This window comes from Lynx rufus, unplaced genomic scaffold (genome assembly GCF_022079265.1).
Source record: "Lynx rufus isolate CCGP_SWC_20201006 ecotype Redwood Valley unplaced genomic scaffold, mLynRuf1.p SCAF_8, whole genome shotgun sequence".
NCBI lineage: Eukaryota > Metazoa > Chordata > Mammalia > Carnivora > Felidae > Lynx > Lynx rufus.
Genome location: NW_025814896.1, coordinates 27,709,019 through 27,725,778, shown reverse-complemented (window position 1 = coordinate 27,725,778; position 16,760 = coordinate 27,709,019). Strand labels below are relative to the sequence as shown.

General features: G+C 41.7%; 1 protein-coding gene across 2 annotated transcripts in view; it reads left to right on the top strand.

The window, feature by feature from the left end:
• Positions 1-11,552, top strand: part of CSNK2A1 (casein kinase 2 alpha 1) — a 53,866-nt gene extending 42,314 nt beyond the window's left edge. For both annotated transcript variants that reach the window (XM_047067892.1, XM_047067893.1), the window contains 6 exons: positions 3,251-3,361; positions 4,276-4,377; positions 5,994-6,094; positions 6,863-7,011; positions 8,094-8,180; positions 10,161-11,552. In XM_047067892.1, the coding sequence (XP_046923848.1) occupies positions 3,251-3,361; positions 4,276-4,377; positions 5,994-6,094; positions 6,863-7,011; positions 8,094-8,180; positions 10,161-10,276 (666 nt within the window). In that variant the 3' untranslated portion in view covers positions 10,277-11,552. The remainder of the gene's footprint in view (positions 1-3,250; positions 3,362-4,275; positions 4,378-5,993; positions 6,095-6,862; positions 7,012-8,093; positions 8,181-10,160) is intronic.
• The last annotated feature ends 5,208 nt before the right edge of the window (positions 11,553-16,760 follow it).

Here is a 16,760-nt window from a genome sequence, read left to right as displayed (position 1 = left end):
AATAAGGTTGTAAAAGAGAAGGTTTCATTGGGAAGGTGACACTTGAATGACATTTGGAGGGAACCAGCCATGTATGTAATCTCAAAAACAAATGTGTCCCAGATAGAGGAAATGGCAGGTGCAAAGGCCCTGAGGCAAGAATGTGCCTGGCATGTTGGATAGATAGAGCTAGATAGAATGAACAGGGGGGAGCGAAACAAAATGAGATCAAAGAGATAGAGAACCACATCATGTAAAACCTTAAAGATCGTTGTCAGGCCTTTTCTCTGAAGATGCAGAGCTTTTTTTGCAGGGTTTGAGCAGAGGGTTGACATGCTGTCACTTAAATTTTTAAAAATTCATTACACATCTTTTAGAACAATTAAAAATAGTGACAATACCACATGCTGGCAAGGATGCAGAGAAACTCCATCTCTAATGCACTGCCAGCAGGAACATGGAGTGGCCCAGCCATTTTGGAAAATATCAGACTATTGTTTCTTAGTTTGTTTCTTTTTTTTTTTTTCTTTTTAACGTTTATTTATTTTTGAAAGAATGCAAGCGGGGGTGGGGGGGCGGGGCAGAGAGAGGGGGACAGAGGATCTGAAGCAGGCTCTGCACTGACAGCAACAAGCCTGATGTGGGTCTTGAACTCACAAACTGCGAGATCATGACCTGAGCCGAAGTCGGCCACTCAACCAACTGAGCCAGCCAGATGCCCCTACTTTGTTGGTTTCTTAAAAAGCTAAACGTATGCTTACCAAACAGTCCGGGAGTATGGCATTTATCCCAAAGCAACAAAAAACTTAGGTCCACCCAAAAACCTATATATGAACATAGCTTTATTTGTAATAGCTCAAAATGGAGAAAAACCCAAATGTCCTTCAGTGGGTGAACGGGTAATTGAACTGTGACATTATGTGGTAGTATTACTAAATAGTATTCTTCAGCATTAAAAAGGAAAGAACTAGGCGCTCCTGGGGCTGGCTTAGTTGGTGGAGCATGTGACTCTTGGGCTCGGGGTTGTAAGTTCAAGCCCTGTGTTAGTTGTAGAGATTATTTAAAAATAAAATCTTTTTTTTTTTTTTTTAATTTTTTTTTTCAACGTTTATTTATTTTTGGGACAGAGAGAGACAGAGCATGAACAGGGGAGGGGCAGAGAGAGAGGGAGACACAGAATCGGAAACAGGCTCCAGGCTCTGAGCTGTCAGCACACAGCCCGACGCGGGGCTCGAACCCACGAACCATGAGATCATGACCTGTGACGAAGTCGGACACTTAACTGACTGAGCCACCCAGGCGCCCCAAAAATAAAATCTTTTTTTAAAAAAGGAAAGAACTACTGGTAATGCACCAACTTGGTGAATCTCATCCTGAGTGAAAAAAAGCAGTCACAAAAAGTTACATTAATGGGTCCATTTTCAAAATGACAAAATTGGAGCTTGAAAACAGGGGTTGCACCAGGGGTTAGGAAGTGAGGGGAAGGGATAGCACAAGGGATGTATGTGGTGATTAAACAGGTCAATGTCTTCTGAAAGTTACATGAACCTACGTGTGATAAAATTGCAAGAACTACACACAAATGCATGCATATCAAACTGAAAAATGAGATCTTCCTGAATCATAATCATTTTTAAATGAAAAGCTTTTGCCTTTCAAAAGCAGAGAACAGAGGCGCAGGGCAAGAGTGAAAGCAAGGAGACCAGTTAGGAAAAGAGACTGTTCCAGGAAGTCAAACAAGAGATGGTCGTGGCAGTGGATGTGATGATCACGGTCAGAATATGGTAGAGCCATTTGTCAGATTTGCTGTGAGGTGTGAGGGAAACAAGAACCCAGGGTGAAAATTTTTGGCCTGAACGACAGGATGAATAGAATTACTGTTAACTGAGAGGGGAGAGGCTGTGGGTGAAGCGGGTTTTGCAGGGAGTGTTCAAGAGGTTTTGTTTGATATGTCTACTGGGTGGCTAAAAGAGTCAGTTGGCAGGAGGCACAGGCTGGGGAGTCTAGGGGGGAAAGGCTGAGGTGCTGTGTGTGAAGCCATAGACCAGAAATGGTCATCTGGAAGTACTTGTTGATTTAAAAAAAAAAAAAAAAAAAAAAGTCAAGGAGAGCTCTGAGGCACTAATGTTAAGGGGTTAAAAAGAAAAAGCGTAAAAAGGTTATGCTTTCTTTTGTACTTTTTATTACGTTTCCACTCATTGCTGATACAAGGTAAACGCTGTACCTAGTTAACAGTGAACTTACATGGACAGGGCCAGAGTGATCGGGCATTACTCAGGCCCTACTGCTTATACTTGAGATCATGGTCATGCTTTGCACAGTGAGCAAATAAGGTTGCCTCTTGGGCTTGCCTACTGCTTTTTCCATTTTGAGGATACAGTTTGGTCAGAATGGTTTGTGTGGCTTTTCCCTTACTTCGTTCACTCAGCAAATATTTTTTATTTTTCTTTTGTGTACTGGGCATTATGTTGCATTCTAAAAATTGCAGAAGTGAATTACACAGTCTCTTCCCTTAAGGAGATTACAGTGCATATTGAAAAAGAAAGATAGAAAATGAATATACAGTAAAGAGTTGTAGGTTCTATTAAAGAAATATATTTGGGGTTCAGGGGACTAAAGGCATGGGTTAGTTCTACTTGGATAATTAGAAAAGACTTCATTGAAGGGCTAACTTAAATAGCTCAAAAAATAGGGATATGTTCAGTAGGAGTCTAGGTTGGATAGCAGAAGACATTCTAGTCAGAAGAGCAGTTTGAGAAATTGTGCAGAAATGCAGAATAGATGGTGTTTTCGGAAACTAGAAGTCTCACTGGAGCACAGGAACTAGATCATGGAGAACCCTGTATGCCAAGCTAAGAAGTTTGATTTTCATTCTAAATGCTGTAAATAGGTAGTCACTGGAAAGGTTTCAGTAGTGACATGGCTGGTATTTTTAAGAGTATTCTTTTTTCCCCCAATTTATTTATTATTATTATTTAACGTTTATTTATTATTGAGAGACAGAGAGAGACAGAGCATGAGCATGGGAGGGCCAGAGAGAGGAGGAGACATAGAATCCGAAGCTGGCTCCAGGCTCTGAGCTGTCAGCACAGAGCCCAACATGGGGCTCAAACCCACCAACTGCGAGATTATGACCTGAGCCAAGTCAGACGCTTAACCGACTGAGCCACGCAGGCGCCCCTTTTAAGAGTATTCTGATGGCAGTGTGTGGGGTAGCATGAAAGATAAAATTGCTCATGATTTATTCTTCCCTTTTTTTTTTTAATTTCAGCTACGACTAATAGACTGGGGTTTGGCTGAGTTTTACCATCCTGGCCAAGAATACAATGTCAGAGTTGCTTCCCGATACTTCAAAGGTCCTGAGCTACTTGTAGACTATCAGGTGAGAAGAGAAGGGCGGATAAAATTTCGGTCCTGTGTTTTGCACATAATTTGTAAAAATGTCGTTTTGTGCATTTGAGTAGGCCATTTATGCACATACATGGCTGTCCCTTTTATATGAATGTAAAACATGAATCACTTCAGTTCATCCATCATAACTTGTTCTTATTTTCATAACATCAGGAGAATATGAATAGATCTGCATTTGATCCTAACTGAAGAGAAGGTACATCAGAGATACTTTTTGGAGTCAAATTGAGAATTGTAAGGTTTAACCAACCTTAAAATAAACTCAAAAATGTTCTCTTGTGATTTTCCTAAATTGTAGTTTAAAGACCTTCCCCTTGACCAAAAAAGAACAAAAGCCCTCTTTCTCCTCACAGGAACAAAATCCTTGGGAGTACCTTTCATGCCCGCTCCTCGCAGGTGTTTTTATCAGACACATTGAGAAGTTCAAACTCTGTCCTAGAAATGGCTTTTCTGGGATCTTGAAGCTATAATGCAGAGCCCAAAACACATTTTATGCATAAAAATATTCTTCACAACATTGTTTATAATGGTGATGAAAAACAAAACACTATCTAATTATAGGAGAAATTAAAGATTAAATTCTGAAACATTTATGCACTAAAATAATGCTACACATTAAAAGGTTTCCATGGCCTGTAACAGTTTGGGACCTTCTTAGGTAAGTGAAAAGAGTAAATTCCAAATAGTATACAGATTGGTTTGAAACGGGGGTGGGGCCGGTATATAGAAAAAAGACTGAAAAGAAATACATAAAGGTGTTAACTGGTTTTTGGACTTTTGGGTCAGTGGAGTGATATATATTTTTAATAGTAAAGAGCAGTATTTTCTTTTGAATTACAAGATATTTCATGTATGATAACTAATTTTTTTTTTACTTTAATGCAGATGTATGATTATAGTTTGGATATGTGGAGCTTGGGTTGTATGCTGGCAAGTATGATCTTCCGGAAGGAGCCATTTTTCCATGGACATGACAATTACGATCAGGTGATAATTTTGTTCCTATTAGGGAACTTACTGGTCTAACTTAATGATGGCTAGATCTGCCTACCCATTTAGAAACTACTGTGGATCTTGCTAAAATACAGATGACCAGCCCCCACTTGAGACTTGTTAATTCAGAATCTCCAGGGGGGGGCCCTACAATATTTTCAATTCATTGCTTATTCAGCCAAACTGACATTGATTTTCAGACTGGTGTTTTGGGAGCCTTTTGAAATCAGAGTTTTTCTCTTAGTCGTCTTAATTTGCAGTGCTTGCTTTATTGCAAGATATACGTGTAAATTTTTTATTTTTTTGTTTTTATAAGTTTACTTATTTTGAGAGAGTGTGAGCAGGGGAGGGGCAGAGAGAGAGAGAAAATCCCAAGCGGCCTCCAGGCTATCAGCACAGAGCCCGACACAGGACTTGAACTCATAAACCATGAGATTGTGACCTAAGCCGAAACCAAGAGTCAGATGCTTAACCGAATGAGCCACCCAGGTGCCCCTGAAAATTATTTTATAAAACATATACAATTAAAAGAATACTGGTTTAAGAAATAGAACATTACCTGAGAATCTCCTAGTGTAACCTTTCATTAAAGAGTTGTTTCCTCCAACATGTTGGGAATGTTTCCTCCAACGTGTTGGGTTTATATGTAGTGTTTCTGCGATCCTTTTGTCTCTTTATACGGATTAAGCTGATGTTTGTAGATGATATTTTTTATACTAGCTTCACTTCCCCATAAAGAACAAGGGGCCTTTTCTTTCAGAAGAACCTGGAATGATTCTAGGACATTGTGGAAGGTACTGTTGCCTTATTTGAGCACAATGACCATTTTTAATGAGTCAAAGAATACCACCTGAATTCAGTTAAAAATCAGTAACCCTATTCTCAGGACCATGCAGTCCAAGCAATACAGAAAAAAAGAATAGTCATTTCTCTCAAATAGTTCATAGTCTATCCAGTAAGGGAACTGAACATATAAGGAAATAAGTTACAGTCATAAATGTCAGAGTAGAATCATAGACCAGGTACAAAAGGCAGTTGTGGTGGGAGAGTGGTCTGAATGTACAAGAGCAGCTTCCCAGAAGAAGGGACATCTTCAGTTGGGCTGTGAGGCAGGACAGTGCTTGATCAAGGAGACATTTCAAGGGGAAGGAAGCAGGTTATAAGACCATTTGTTCGGGTGGCTGGGTGGCTGAGTCGTTAAGTGTCCGACTTCAGCTCGGGCCGTGGTCTCATGGTTTATGAGTTCAAGCCCCACATCGGGCTCTGTGCTAACAGCTCAGAGTCTGGAGTCTGCTTTGGATTCTGTGTCTCCCTCTGTCTCTGCTCCTACCCCGTTCACGCTCTGTGTGTCTCTATCCCTCAAAAATGAATAAACGTTAAAAAAAATTTTTTTTCTTGCTTTTTTCCTGACACCTTCACATTGAGTGATAATTTAGGGAATTTTGTATGGAAATCCATTCCTGCCATGCAAAAAATTTGAAATATATTGTTAGAAGTTAGTATTCATACCTGTAGTCATGGTGACCCCTTTCTGTTAATTCAGTTAAAGCCGGTTGATTTAATTATGTAATGTGTTTGTGGTGTGGGTTTTTGTGTCTCTTCAATCCTAGTTGGTGAGGATAGCCAAGGTTCTGGGGACAGAAGATTTATATGACTATATTGACAAATACAACATTGAATTAGATCCACGTTTCAATGATATCTTGGGCAGGTAAGTCCTAAAACAAAATAGTTACATTTTCTTTGCCAACACACTTTTCTCTGCAAGTATGTTGGTGGTCTGGCCATGCAGGGTGCTGCATGAACGGGTCTGTTGTAAAAGGATTGCACCAAATGGCCTATTTCCCAGATTCACTTACCAGGAGTTTGAGTGTGGAGATTATGGTTACAGATTCCTGTCAAGTGAATGAAATGTTTAGAGTCAAAAACCAAAATCTCTTGATTTAGCTTGTTTCTCCAAATGACAAAAACCCTCTCTAAGGGAGAAATAGGAAAAGGAAATGCATACTTCAAGACTGATTTGCAAACCATGTACGCTGACAATAGGAATTAGACACAATACGAATCGATTAGCCACTTAACTGGAGGAGGTGGACTTGCCTGATGAAAAAAAGGCTTCTGCTGGCCAAGTGGCAGAGATGCCAGGAATTGCTGTGGGGGTGGGAAAGAGGCCTGGTGACCCAGCCACCTGACCTCTTTGCTACACAGGACAGGAGCCCTTAATCCTATCAAGTAACCTGAATTATGATTTGTAGAATCGTGAGGACCCAGATTTCTCTTTTCTGCAACACTGCTATTTCCAGTCTCTCCAATTAGCTTTGTTGTCTCCCTAGTGGCAGAGGGTACATGACCTACTCTCTTGAGTTCTGATCTCTCTTTGCTATTGGCTGGGCTCCTAGCCACTAAAGAAAATGTAGGAGTGAAATGTTTGGCTTCTGTGCCCCTCGGTCTATTTCTCATTCCCACTTTGGCTCTACAGACACTCCCGTAAGCGATGGGAACGCTTTGTCCACAGTGAAAACCAGCACCTTGTCAGCCCCGAGGCCTTGGATTTCTTGGACAAGCTGCTGCGATATGACCACCAGTCACGGCTTACCGCAAGAGAGGCCATGGAGCACCCCTATTTCTGTGAGTCTAACTGTCCAGTCCACAGAGCCTGTGCAGGCCCACCCAGGAGACTGTACAAGGCAGGGGAGAATATATGTTGTGAAGAAAGCTCTGGGCCCAACAATTGAAATCCCAACTGCCTGTAGCTTGCCTTCAAGTTACTTGACTCACGGTGAACCTCGGTTTCTTCAGATGGGGGACAGTAATGGCAACAGTCTTGCAGAATTGTTGGGAAGACCGTGGTTGTTTCACAGGCTACTTGACCCGTGATCACTCCTAAACAAACTGCTTTACTTCCTGTGTGGGAGATATTTCTCAGTGGCTAGTCTGGAGTAGTTGGATTAGAACAGCAACCTTTTATCTGGCCTTGTCTGGCACTCATTCACTGGAGAGAGTCAAGGAGGTTTGAGTATCTTATTGTATGAACATCTTGACCTGGGTTTGTGAGCATAGCTAACTGTGCTGTTCTGAATGTAAATGCCACTTAGTCCCACCCCATCCTCACTGTGACATTAGCCTTAACGTTGGATCACTCCTTGGGGATTGGTGGGATGGTTTTATAGTGAACTGATTATAATCTTGCCCACTCTTCTGTGCCTGACGCAAATGGACAGGCTGATTGAGGTGGAGAGTGAGGTCTGTGGTAATACCATCAACCTGCACAAACCTGTAGCTTTTGCCCATTTGGCACCATGCTTGACCAGCTGAGCTGCGGACTGAAATAAAAGCAATTTACTCTGATAAAATATTACTGTCTTGGCCAGGTTAGATTGTATTGTTTCATTAAAACCTAACAAGATCCAAAAAAAAACAAAAAAAAACTAACAGGATCATTTTGTTTTAAATTAGCTTTTCTATGGATAATGACCACATCTTCCTTCCATTTGGTTTAAGAGTTGGCCTTTACCACAGTTTGATAGGAAAGATAATCCTATTTCATGTTAGTTGTTTAATTCATGGTGAAGGTTCTTGCCACTTTATGTTCTTCTGGGAATAACATGGACTATAAATAAAATACATACAGAGAATGAGGATGGCTGCTTTAAGGCCCCAGACCATTACCTTCAAGTGTAACAGAACTTAACCCTTTTTGTTTTCTCTAGATACTGTTGTGAAGGACCAGGCTCGAATGGGCTCATCTAGCATGCCGGGGGGCAGTACGCCTGTCAGCAGCGCCAATATGATGTCAGGTCAGTTCTCTGCTAACTTTCCGGGGGGGGGGGGGGGCTGGGAGTAGAAATCAGTTATTTTTAGTTTTGCTCCCTCTTTGTGGCCTGATTTCTTATGGCCCTTCTCTTTTCTATAATGTTTATCTTCTTCTTGACAGTACTGACCTGTGTGGTCTCCTCACCAGGCTTCCAAATGTTTTTTTGACCCCTGGTTATGTTAGTGACACTGCCTCGAGTAGGGTATCAACAGTCGCTTCTAGGCCAGAGTCCCAAAAATTTCTCACGGAGAGGCTTGAAAGTCCCAGTAAACTATGAAAAGTAAAAGGAGATCTTTGTCTCACAGTTTAGAGTGACAGTAGTTGCATGATTCCCAGAAACAAGATTAAGAAATTGAGGGTGGGGGTAAAGGTGTATGGATCTGTATGTGTACAAGGATGCTTCTCCAGTTTTCTCCCAGAGCATCTGTCATGTGCCTAGCAAATTGTAAAGGTTTGTATGAAATGATTTTTCATTATTGTTGAGTCTTCTTGATTGAAAGCAAGTTTGTGTGTAGAATACACACTTTTGTAAAAGAAACAATAGACTTATCCCCTGAGAATTCGACATGTAGGTAACATCCATATGGGTGTACTTGTAGTCAGGACATTTAGTCAGACACCCTCAAAGAACTGTTGTCACAATTCTTTTTTTAAAGAACTAGCTACCTTTTAGAACTCAAGGTATCTTGAGGTATCCTCAAGGTATCTTGCCTATGGGCAAAATGATATATATCCAAATCCAAGGCTGCTGATTGTAGCCTTATTTGTAAGAGCAAAACATTCCAGCTTTCAGTAGGGAACTAATAAAATGAATTATGGGGTATCCATTCAGTGGAAAGCTATATGGCCAGAGAAAAGAATAAATGTTTCATGTTCTTTTTTACCTCTAATTCCAAAATAGTCATGTGGAATAAAAACAAGATTCAGCACCATGTCCAAGGCCAGGAGTGGCAAGAATACGTAATCACATTTTTATATGTGATTTTTATATGCACATTCTTACATAATTATATTCATATATGTGCATAAAATATTTCTGGAAGGATACACCCCAAAAATGGTACCATAAGTTGGCCAAGCAAAAGGGTAAGAGAAATTTTTCACTGCATACTCTTCTGCACTTTTGGTATTTTGAACCATGAGAATTTATTACCCGTTCTAGAAGTGTATCTGTAACAATTTGAAAATTAACTGGATGGTTGAGGAAGGCAATCTAACTGGTAATTCTGGTCATTAGATGAGTAGAAGAAACCAGATAAATTCTAAAACACCATTTTAGCATTTCCCCACCGAAAATGACTTTTGGTAATTTGGAAAGCTGCCAGCTAACTAGGCGTCATGATGTAAGAACACGTGAGCTTTGGCTCTAGCCTCGCGCTGTTCCGTAGAGCCGAGACTAGCCACATGTGGCTATTTAGATTAGTTAAAATTGAATACAGTTTAAAACACAGCTCCTTAGTTGCACTAGCCAGATTGCAAGTTCTCATTAGCCACTTGTGGCTAGTGACTACCATATTCACAGAGATTACAGAGCAGAAAGTTTGGTTGGAAAGTGCTGCCCTGGAGACAGGCCTCAGTTTTCAATTCAAGAATAGTTGCTACTTACCAGCTGTGTACTTTGTACAAACTGCTTAAACTCCCCCAGCTTAGATTTCTTTACCTGTCTCTTCAATTGACTTAGAAATTAATTGTAACTTGAAATTAGATTTAATTTGTAAAAATCTGGCTGTGTAGAGGCCTTCAGAAAAAAAAAGAATTACTGGGGCGCTTGGCTGGCTCGGTCGGAAGAACATGTGACTCTTGATCTCCGGGTCATAAGTTCAAGCCTCATGTTGGGTGTAGAGATTACTTAAAAAAGGGAAAAAGAATAACTGTTGTCACTCTTGAAACAGGTACTGTGAAAAACCAGTGACTAAGATTTCCATGGTTGGTGTCTGGCTCATTGTTAGCTGTTTTCTTTTAGGGATTTCTTCAGTGCCAACCCCTTCACCCCTTGGACCTCTGGCAGGCTCACCAGTGATTGCTGCTGCCAACCCCCTTGGGATGCCTGTTCCAGCTGCCGCTGGCGCTCAGCAGTAACAGCCCCTTCTGTCTCCTGATGCCTAAGCAGAGGTGGGGGAGTCGACGCTCTCCTTGATGCAGCTTGCGCCTGGCGGGGAGGGGTGAAATACTTCAGAAGCACCGTGTCTGAACCGTTGCTTGTGGATTTATAGTAGTTCAGTCATAAAAAAAAAAAAATTATAATAGGCTGATTTTCTTTTTTTTTTTCTTTTTTTTTTTTTCCTTTTCTTTTTTTTTTTAACTCGAACTTTTCATAACTCAGGGGATTCCCTGAAAAATTACCTGCAGGTGGAATATTTCACGGACAAAATTTTTCCCCCCTTTTAAATTTAATTTCTCATCACTAAAGAACAAAGATGAACCAGCCTCAATCCCGGCTGCTGCATTTGGGTGGAGATCTCTTCCCATGTCCATCATTGCTCCCCCACCATCCCACACTTTGGGGGATTTATATCTCATGCTCTTCTCCAGAGATTATAAAAATGTAGCTTCTTCAAGGGAGGTGGGAAGGAAGAAGGAAGGGAGGACCCAACCTACAAGAGCGTTGTGCTGCTGGTCACTTTTATCACTTACTCCAAGTGCTTCAGTGGGGTTGTTATGGTGAATCTAGTGGAAATATGTCTTAGTTTCATTGAGATGCTGAATATCACCTACCCAAAGTGCAGACAGGTCCTGAAAACTTCAATCTGAATCATGTCTTATTAACCGAGCCCTAAATCCAACTCACTTAGACTTCTAGTTCCAGTTTAGTTTAAAATGTTAATACCTTCCCTCCCAGTCTCCTTACCTTGGTCCTCTCCGCCTTCATCTCCCCACATGCTCTGTAGCTGGTGGGAGGGGGAGGCAAAATCTTTTCCAGTTTTCTTTGACTTGGCCATTTTGAATTCAGTTAGTTACTGGGCTTAACTTATTGCTTTTTGCAAAAGAAACAAACATTGTCTATATAGGTTTCATGCTAGCAACTCTTTCAGAGCTAATGGAAGATGTGGCCACACGGAGTTTCATTTTAAGCTTCCTGCCTTCTTTTCTTCCTTTCTTCCCCTTCCTTCACATGCCATCCAGTGAGAAGACCTGCCCCTCAGTCTTGTAAATGTATCTGAGAGGTAGGAGCAGAGCCACTATCTCCAGTGAAACTGAAATGGTAGACCTGTAATTGTGGGAAAACTATAAACTCTCTTGTTACAGCCCTGCCACCCCTTGCTGTGTGTATATATATAATACTTTGTCCTTCACATGTGAAAGATCCAGTGTTGGAATTCTTTGGTGTAAATAAACGTTTGGTTTTATTTATCAAGGTTAGATTTAAGTTCCCTGTGTAAAGGTCTCGCTGGGTGGGTGTCTCACGTTCACATCTGAGGGGCCTGCAGCCCTGTACCGTGGAGGCTTCCCAAGGCCCCCATTTTTATACACCCCTCATTGGACCCATGGTACCGGGCAGGGCAGAGAGGCCTTAAAAAAGCACCACAAGCCAAAGCGTCTCTGGGGATTAAGGATCCTTTGCCATAAAACTCATTTTGTGTCTCAGCAGTGCAGGGATTGGGGATGGAAAAGTCGCCAGTTTTTGTGTGTTTGTGTGTGTGTAAAGTGGATTTTCCACTGTAATCCAACCACCTAAGTTTATCAGGTGCTTCACTGAGGAAGCCTAGTTTTTTAAGCACAATAGCAAAACCATCAGCTCTGTATTTTCTCCTATTCTTTCATTACAGTAGCTGCTTGTGGGAACTAGGAAAAATTCTTCCAACATATTTTAAGGCCTAAAGTCTTAGTTCCCCTTTCTCCTACCTTTATAGATCATAAGCCTTTCTCGCCTGGGCGCCATAGACAAACATAATTGTTTCAGGAGTTGAATTTAATGAACTTATCTAACTTTATAACCCATCTTGGCTCTAGTAACTTTATCAAGGTGGTGGCTTTCGTGAATATAATGGTAAACTTTAGAGGAAGCTAAAGCCTCCTTTTATAATGCTTCTCGATCATAGGGAAAACATTCTGACAGTGTGGCAGGGTGATTTTCTTTCTTGTGGCCACTTACAGTGGATATTTATTGTTCTTGACCCTTTTATGCCCTAGAATGCTGTGGGGGTTACCATGTGGAATTTGTGCAGAAGCTAAAAGCACCGGATGTGCCAGAGATGCAATTTGTGATTACGTTTGCACTGGATTGTGATTTGAACAGGACACTTAACGACTAATGAATTCTTTCTTTTGAGGTGGGGAGGAGGGTTGTAAATCGAGACTTCACATCCCACCCTTGTAGCTCAGAGAATCTAGTTGTGGCTGAGGCTGATGTGGGGAGCTGCAGACAGCTGGACCTCCTAACACGCATCAGGCCTTGCAAGAGACGGAAGGTGAATGCAGAGGACTCTGAAATGCCACCCAAGAGCCTTTTAAATAAATAGAAGTTTTTAAAATGCTACTTAAGGAGTCACTGCAGAAGCATGAAAAAAAAAGAAGACCCAGTTGGGTGGGTGGGTGGGGGGGCAAGGGTTTACAGAGTAACAACTTCTGTGTTGTTGTAAATTACCTCATCTGTATACCTTGTACTGGGACACTTTATTTCTCAGCGCTGCCTGTGTCTGCAGTGACTAGATGGCAGGAAACGCAATGCCAGTATAAGACAGTTGTGTTGGCAATTACTCTGAAAGGTTTTTTAAGTAATTTTTAACTTTGTTTGAAGTGCCCCCCTCTTTTTTTTTTTTTTTTTTTTTTTTAAGTTTGAAGTCAGAAGCTCCCCCTCGTCCCCTTGATTTATTGGTTGTAATTGTATTGTAATTGGTATAACTAAAACATAACTGTGCTGGGAAGAAGTTGTGCCATGAAGGTCTTTAATTTTTTTTTTAAATAAAAACATTTAAACATGAAATGTCCCTGCAGCCTGAGCAATATGCTTCTCAAAAACCGACACCGTCTGTGTTAGATGGCTTAGGTCTCGTGTGTTTTGAATTTAATACTGGGTTGATGGAGATGTGAAATGGGATGGATTAAGATTGGTTGAGGAGCACTGAAGTCTGGAAGTTTTTGACATCAAGATTCAGTAAAGAGGGCGTGATGTTGTTGCTAAACAGGACTGGTTTCATTCTTGCCCTTGTCACATACTTGGCCACTTGGCAAGTTACTTAACTTCTGAATCTGTTTCATCATCTATGAAATGGGGCCACTGCTGCCTTGGGATTGAATGAGAGTAAATGTCAAGTATCTGGCACCTGTTACGCCCTTGATAAACCTAGTTTCCCTGGCCCCCTGGTATGGAGGATTGGTCCTTGGTCCTGACTTTGCAAGTGATTCACAGTACTGTCCATCCTTGGGACCTCCCGGGACCTCTGTGTGTTCAGTCAGGGTGAGGTTGGGTGAGGTGTCTTCAGAGTTCCTTTTCAGCTCTAACACTGATTTTAGAAGGTTTGAGTGATGTTTTAAATAAAAAGGTCCATGGAGACAGCTTGTTCATTAGCAGAAAAGATCGGTGTTGAGTGAATGGCAGTAAGCCCTGTGGAAGGTCAGCCTTGGAGATACCTTAGCCCTGGAGGCAACTTGCAGTCTTGGGGCCTGGAATGAAGATGTTCTGGTGAGCTTACAGGAACATATTTGGCAGCTTAAGCAGAAACTACTCAAAGGGCTGGTAAAAGAGGTGAAATTTAGTTGACTTGCTTACCACTGCCCAATGAGTAAATTCTGTAAGATTATATATTTGAATTGCCATTCGATCTTTCTCGTTTAACCACAACTTTAAAAAATTGAAATCAGAGGAAGTGCTGTTATCCCAAACTTCTAGTTTCCTTTAAATGTTCACTGCATACTATTTTATGACATCCACATGTCATTAATATTGGGCGTTGAAACGTGTGGTTTAGGTGAAAGGAACTATTGTGTAATACCTTGTATCTGAAATGTCTAACTTTCATGAACTTTATTTTATTTCCCTGAACTTCATTTCATGAATTTATTTCCATTTTATACAGGAGACAGGAAGACTAAATTGCTGGAGTGGGCCCGTTAGAGACAGAGCAATCTAGTTTTTAAAATTGTCTTCAGAGTATGGCTAATTACCATAGTCCTAAAATAGTTGAGAAAACTGGAGATTGGTTGACAGACTGGGGGATTTTAATTTCCTCTCAGTCTTTAAATTTCATCTTGCCTCACCTGTTGTCAAGTGTGGTTATAATTAGAACTGACCGTTGGACATCTCTTGGAAAAATCTGGCTGTTCACCACTGCCTGCAGATTCCCACCAGCAGATTCTCTCCCAGGATTAGGGTTGGGTTGGGTGATTGTGCAGTCACCAGTCCTTGCCTACCCCCCCCCCCCCCCCCGCTGGTAATCCCCTCCTACCTTGTGCCGAAGCGATAGGGACTGTGGCTGATGGTCCCCGGTGACATGCTTGTTAGAGAGACTGTCTCCCCGGGGCCTTTTCCTGCTTAAGGAAAAGGTTAGTAACCAGAAGACTTTGAAGTAAAGAAGTCCCCGGTTCCCTCCTCAAAAAACACGTGTCTAAAAACCTTGATCTGAGCAGATGTTCCACCCTATCTCAAGTGCCCTCAGCCTGCTTCCCCCACTGCCATAACTATCCCCTTGCCCTTCTGCCTGGTTACACCTGAACGTTGATTGTATTGTTGTCTCTCTCGGCCTACACGTAAACTCCCGCTGACCTTGTAGGTCTTACTAATCTGTGCATCCTCATAAAAACTTTTCAGAAAGTATGCCAATATCCCTGAGGATGGAAGAGGATTGAATAGAGTAGCACAGGGAAAATGCTTAGCACCATACCAGGCTCATAATAGATGCTCAGTAAATGGTAATTCCATCCTCGGCTCCCACTTCCACCTTCCCACACACACCCATACATTCCACCACACGTGTGTGCACGCGCACACACAGTAAGTAATGAAAGTACTACTGCATAAAGGGCATCTCAGATCAGAAGAATCTGGCTCTTAAGTTTGCAGCTGTAATTATAAGCCACAGGCCAGACTGAACTAACATGACAAGAAAATGTTTATTTAATGAGGCCTTGGTGAAATCCTAAGTGGCTGAAGACTAAGCAGTGATCCTTACCAATTTAGTAGACTTGGGTGCTAAGAGAGTCCCGCTTTCCACCATTGTGTATAGTAATAGGAAATTCAGGCTGTTCTCTGGGTAAAATAGATGTATAGTGGGTGTCACAAGATAGTCTGGTTCTGGAATCAATCTTCACGTATTCAAGTACTTTCTAGATTTTATACCTTACTATGATGCCGTGCTAAATGCCAGAGACATAACCTAGTAGAACTTAAGTGTCCTGGTTCTAAAGAGCTCTGTCTGGGTGTATGGTTTGGGGTCAGTTAGTTAATCTCTCTGAATCTTCACAAGTGATTTAAATTACCGTATAACACTTTGGACCTGTGCCAGTTACAAAGAAGCTATAACACACCCGTGAGCCTACCGTTCAGGTTAGGTCTGCATTACCAATACAGATGAAGCCCCCGTTGCCCTTTATTTCCTGATCGTATCCTCCTCTCTTCCCCTCTGCCCCAGAAGTCCTAACGTTTTCTGCATCTGTAAAATTGAGGTCTAAATACCTGCTTCATAGGGTGGTGGTTCAGACTCAACAGTCAGTGCTTGGAAAGTGCCTGGCACACGCTGCAGGCGGACTCAATGCTCCTTTCCACTCTGAATTGTACAGTTGTGCAGATTCGTATGCAGAAAGACAATGTCACATGTATAGGGAGGCCATAGATTTGTGCATTCATCCCTACAGTTTCACAGTAGATGATTGTAAAGTGTCTTCTTTAAGGAAAAAAAAAAAAAAATCCAGGGCGCCTGGGTGGCTCAGTCGGTTAAGTGTCAGACTTCAGCTCAGGTCGTGATCTCATGGCTTGTGGGTTCGGGCCCCACGTCAGGCTCTGTGCTGACAGCTCAGAGCCTGGAGCCTGCTTCGGATTCTGTGTCTCCCTCTCTCTCTACCCCTCCCCTGTTCATGCTCACTCGCTCGCTCTCTCAAAATAAAATAAACATTTAAAAAAAAAAATCCATGCATTAAATGTGACAGATTTTTAACAATGGAAGTCGTTTCTAATTAGCATGTAGGCCAGCATTACCTTGTCTGCGCCCACCCCATCTCACTCATTTCCCTCTAAGACTATCATTCTGTCGTCTTTGAATTTTTAATTAATCTTCTGAAAGCTAAATAATCTTGAAGTATAGCAAATTTCAGTGTGGATTTGCCTCCCTGTGGCCATGCTAATCACCAGGGATTCTTCGTGGTCTCGCTATAATGTCTCCAGATGGGAGTTTATAAAATGGCCAATCCATTTCTTGGAGAAGTTCCTGAGGGGATTGGGTATTTCTGAGTCAACTTCATTCTTGCATCACCCGCTTTGACGGAGTTTTCTTGCCTTCTCTAATGAGAAAAAGGAAAAGCAGCAGCAGCTGGTAAATGATTTCCTGGTCTCACCCTGTGAGTCAGTCTCAGCTACAGATTTGTAGTCGTCCCCAGAAAGGGAGGACCTTGCTTCTCTCTGTATGAACAG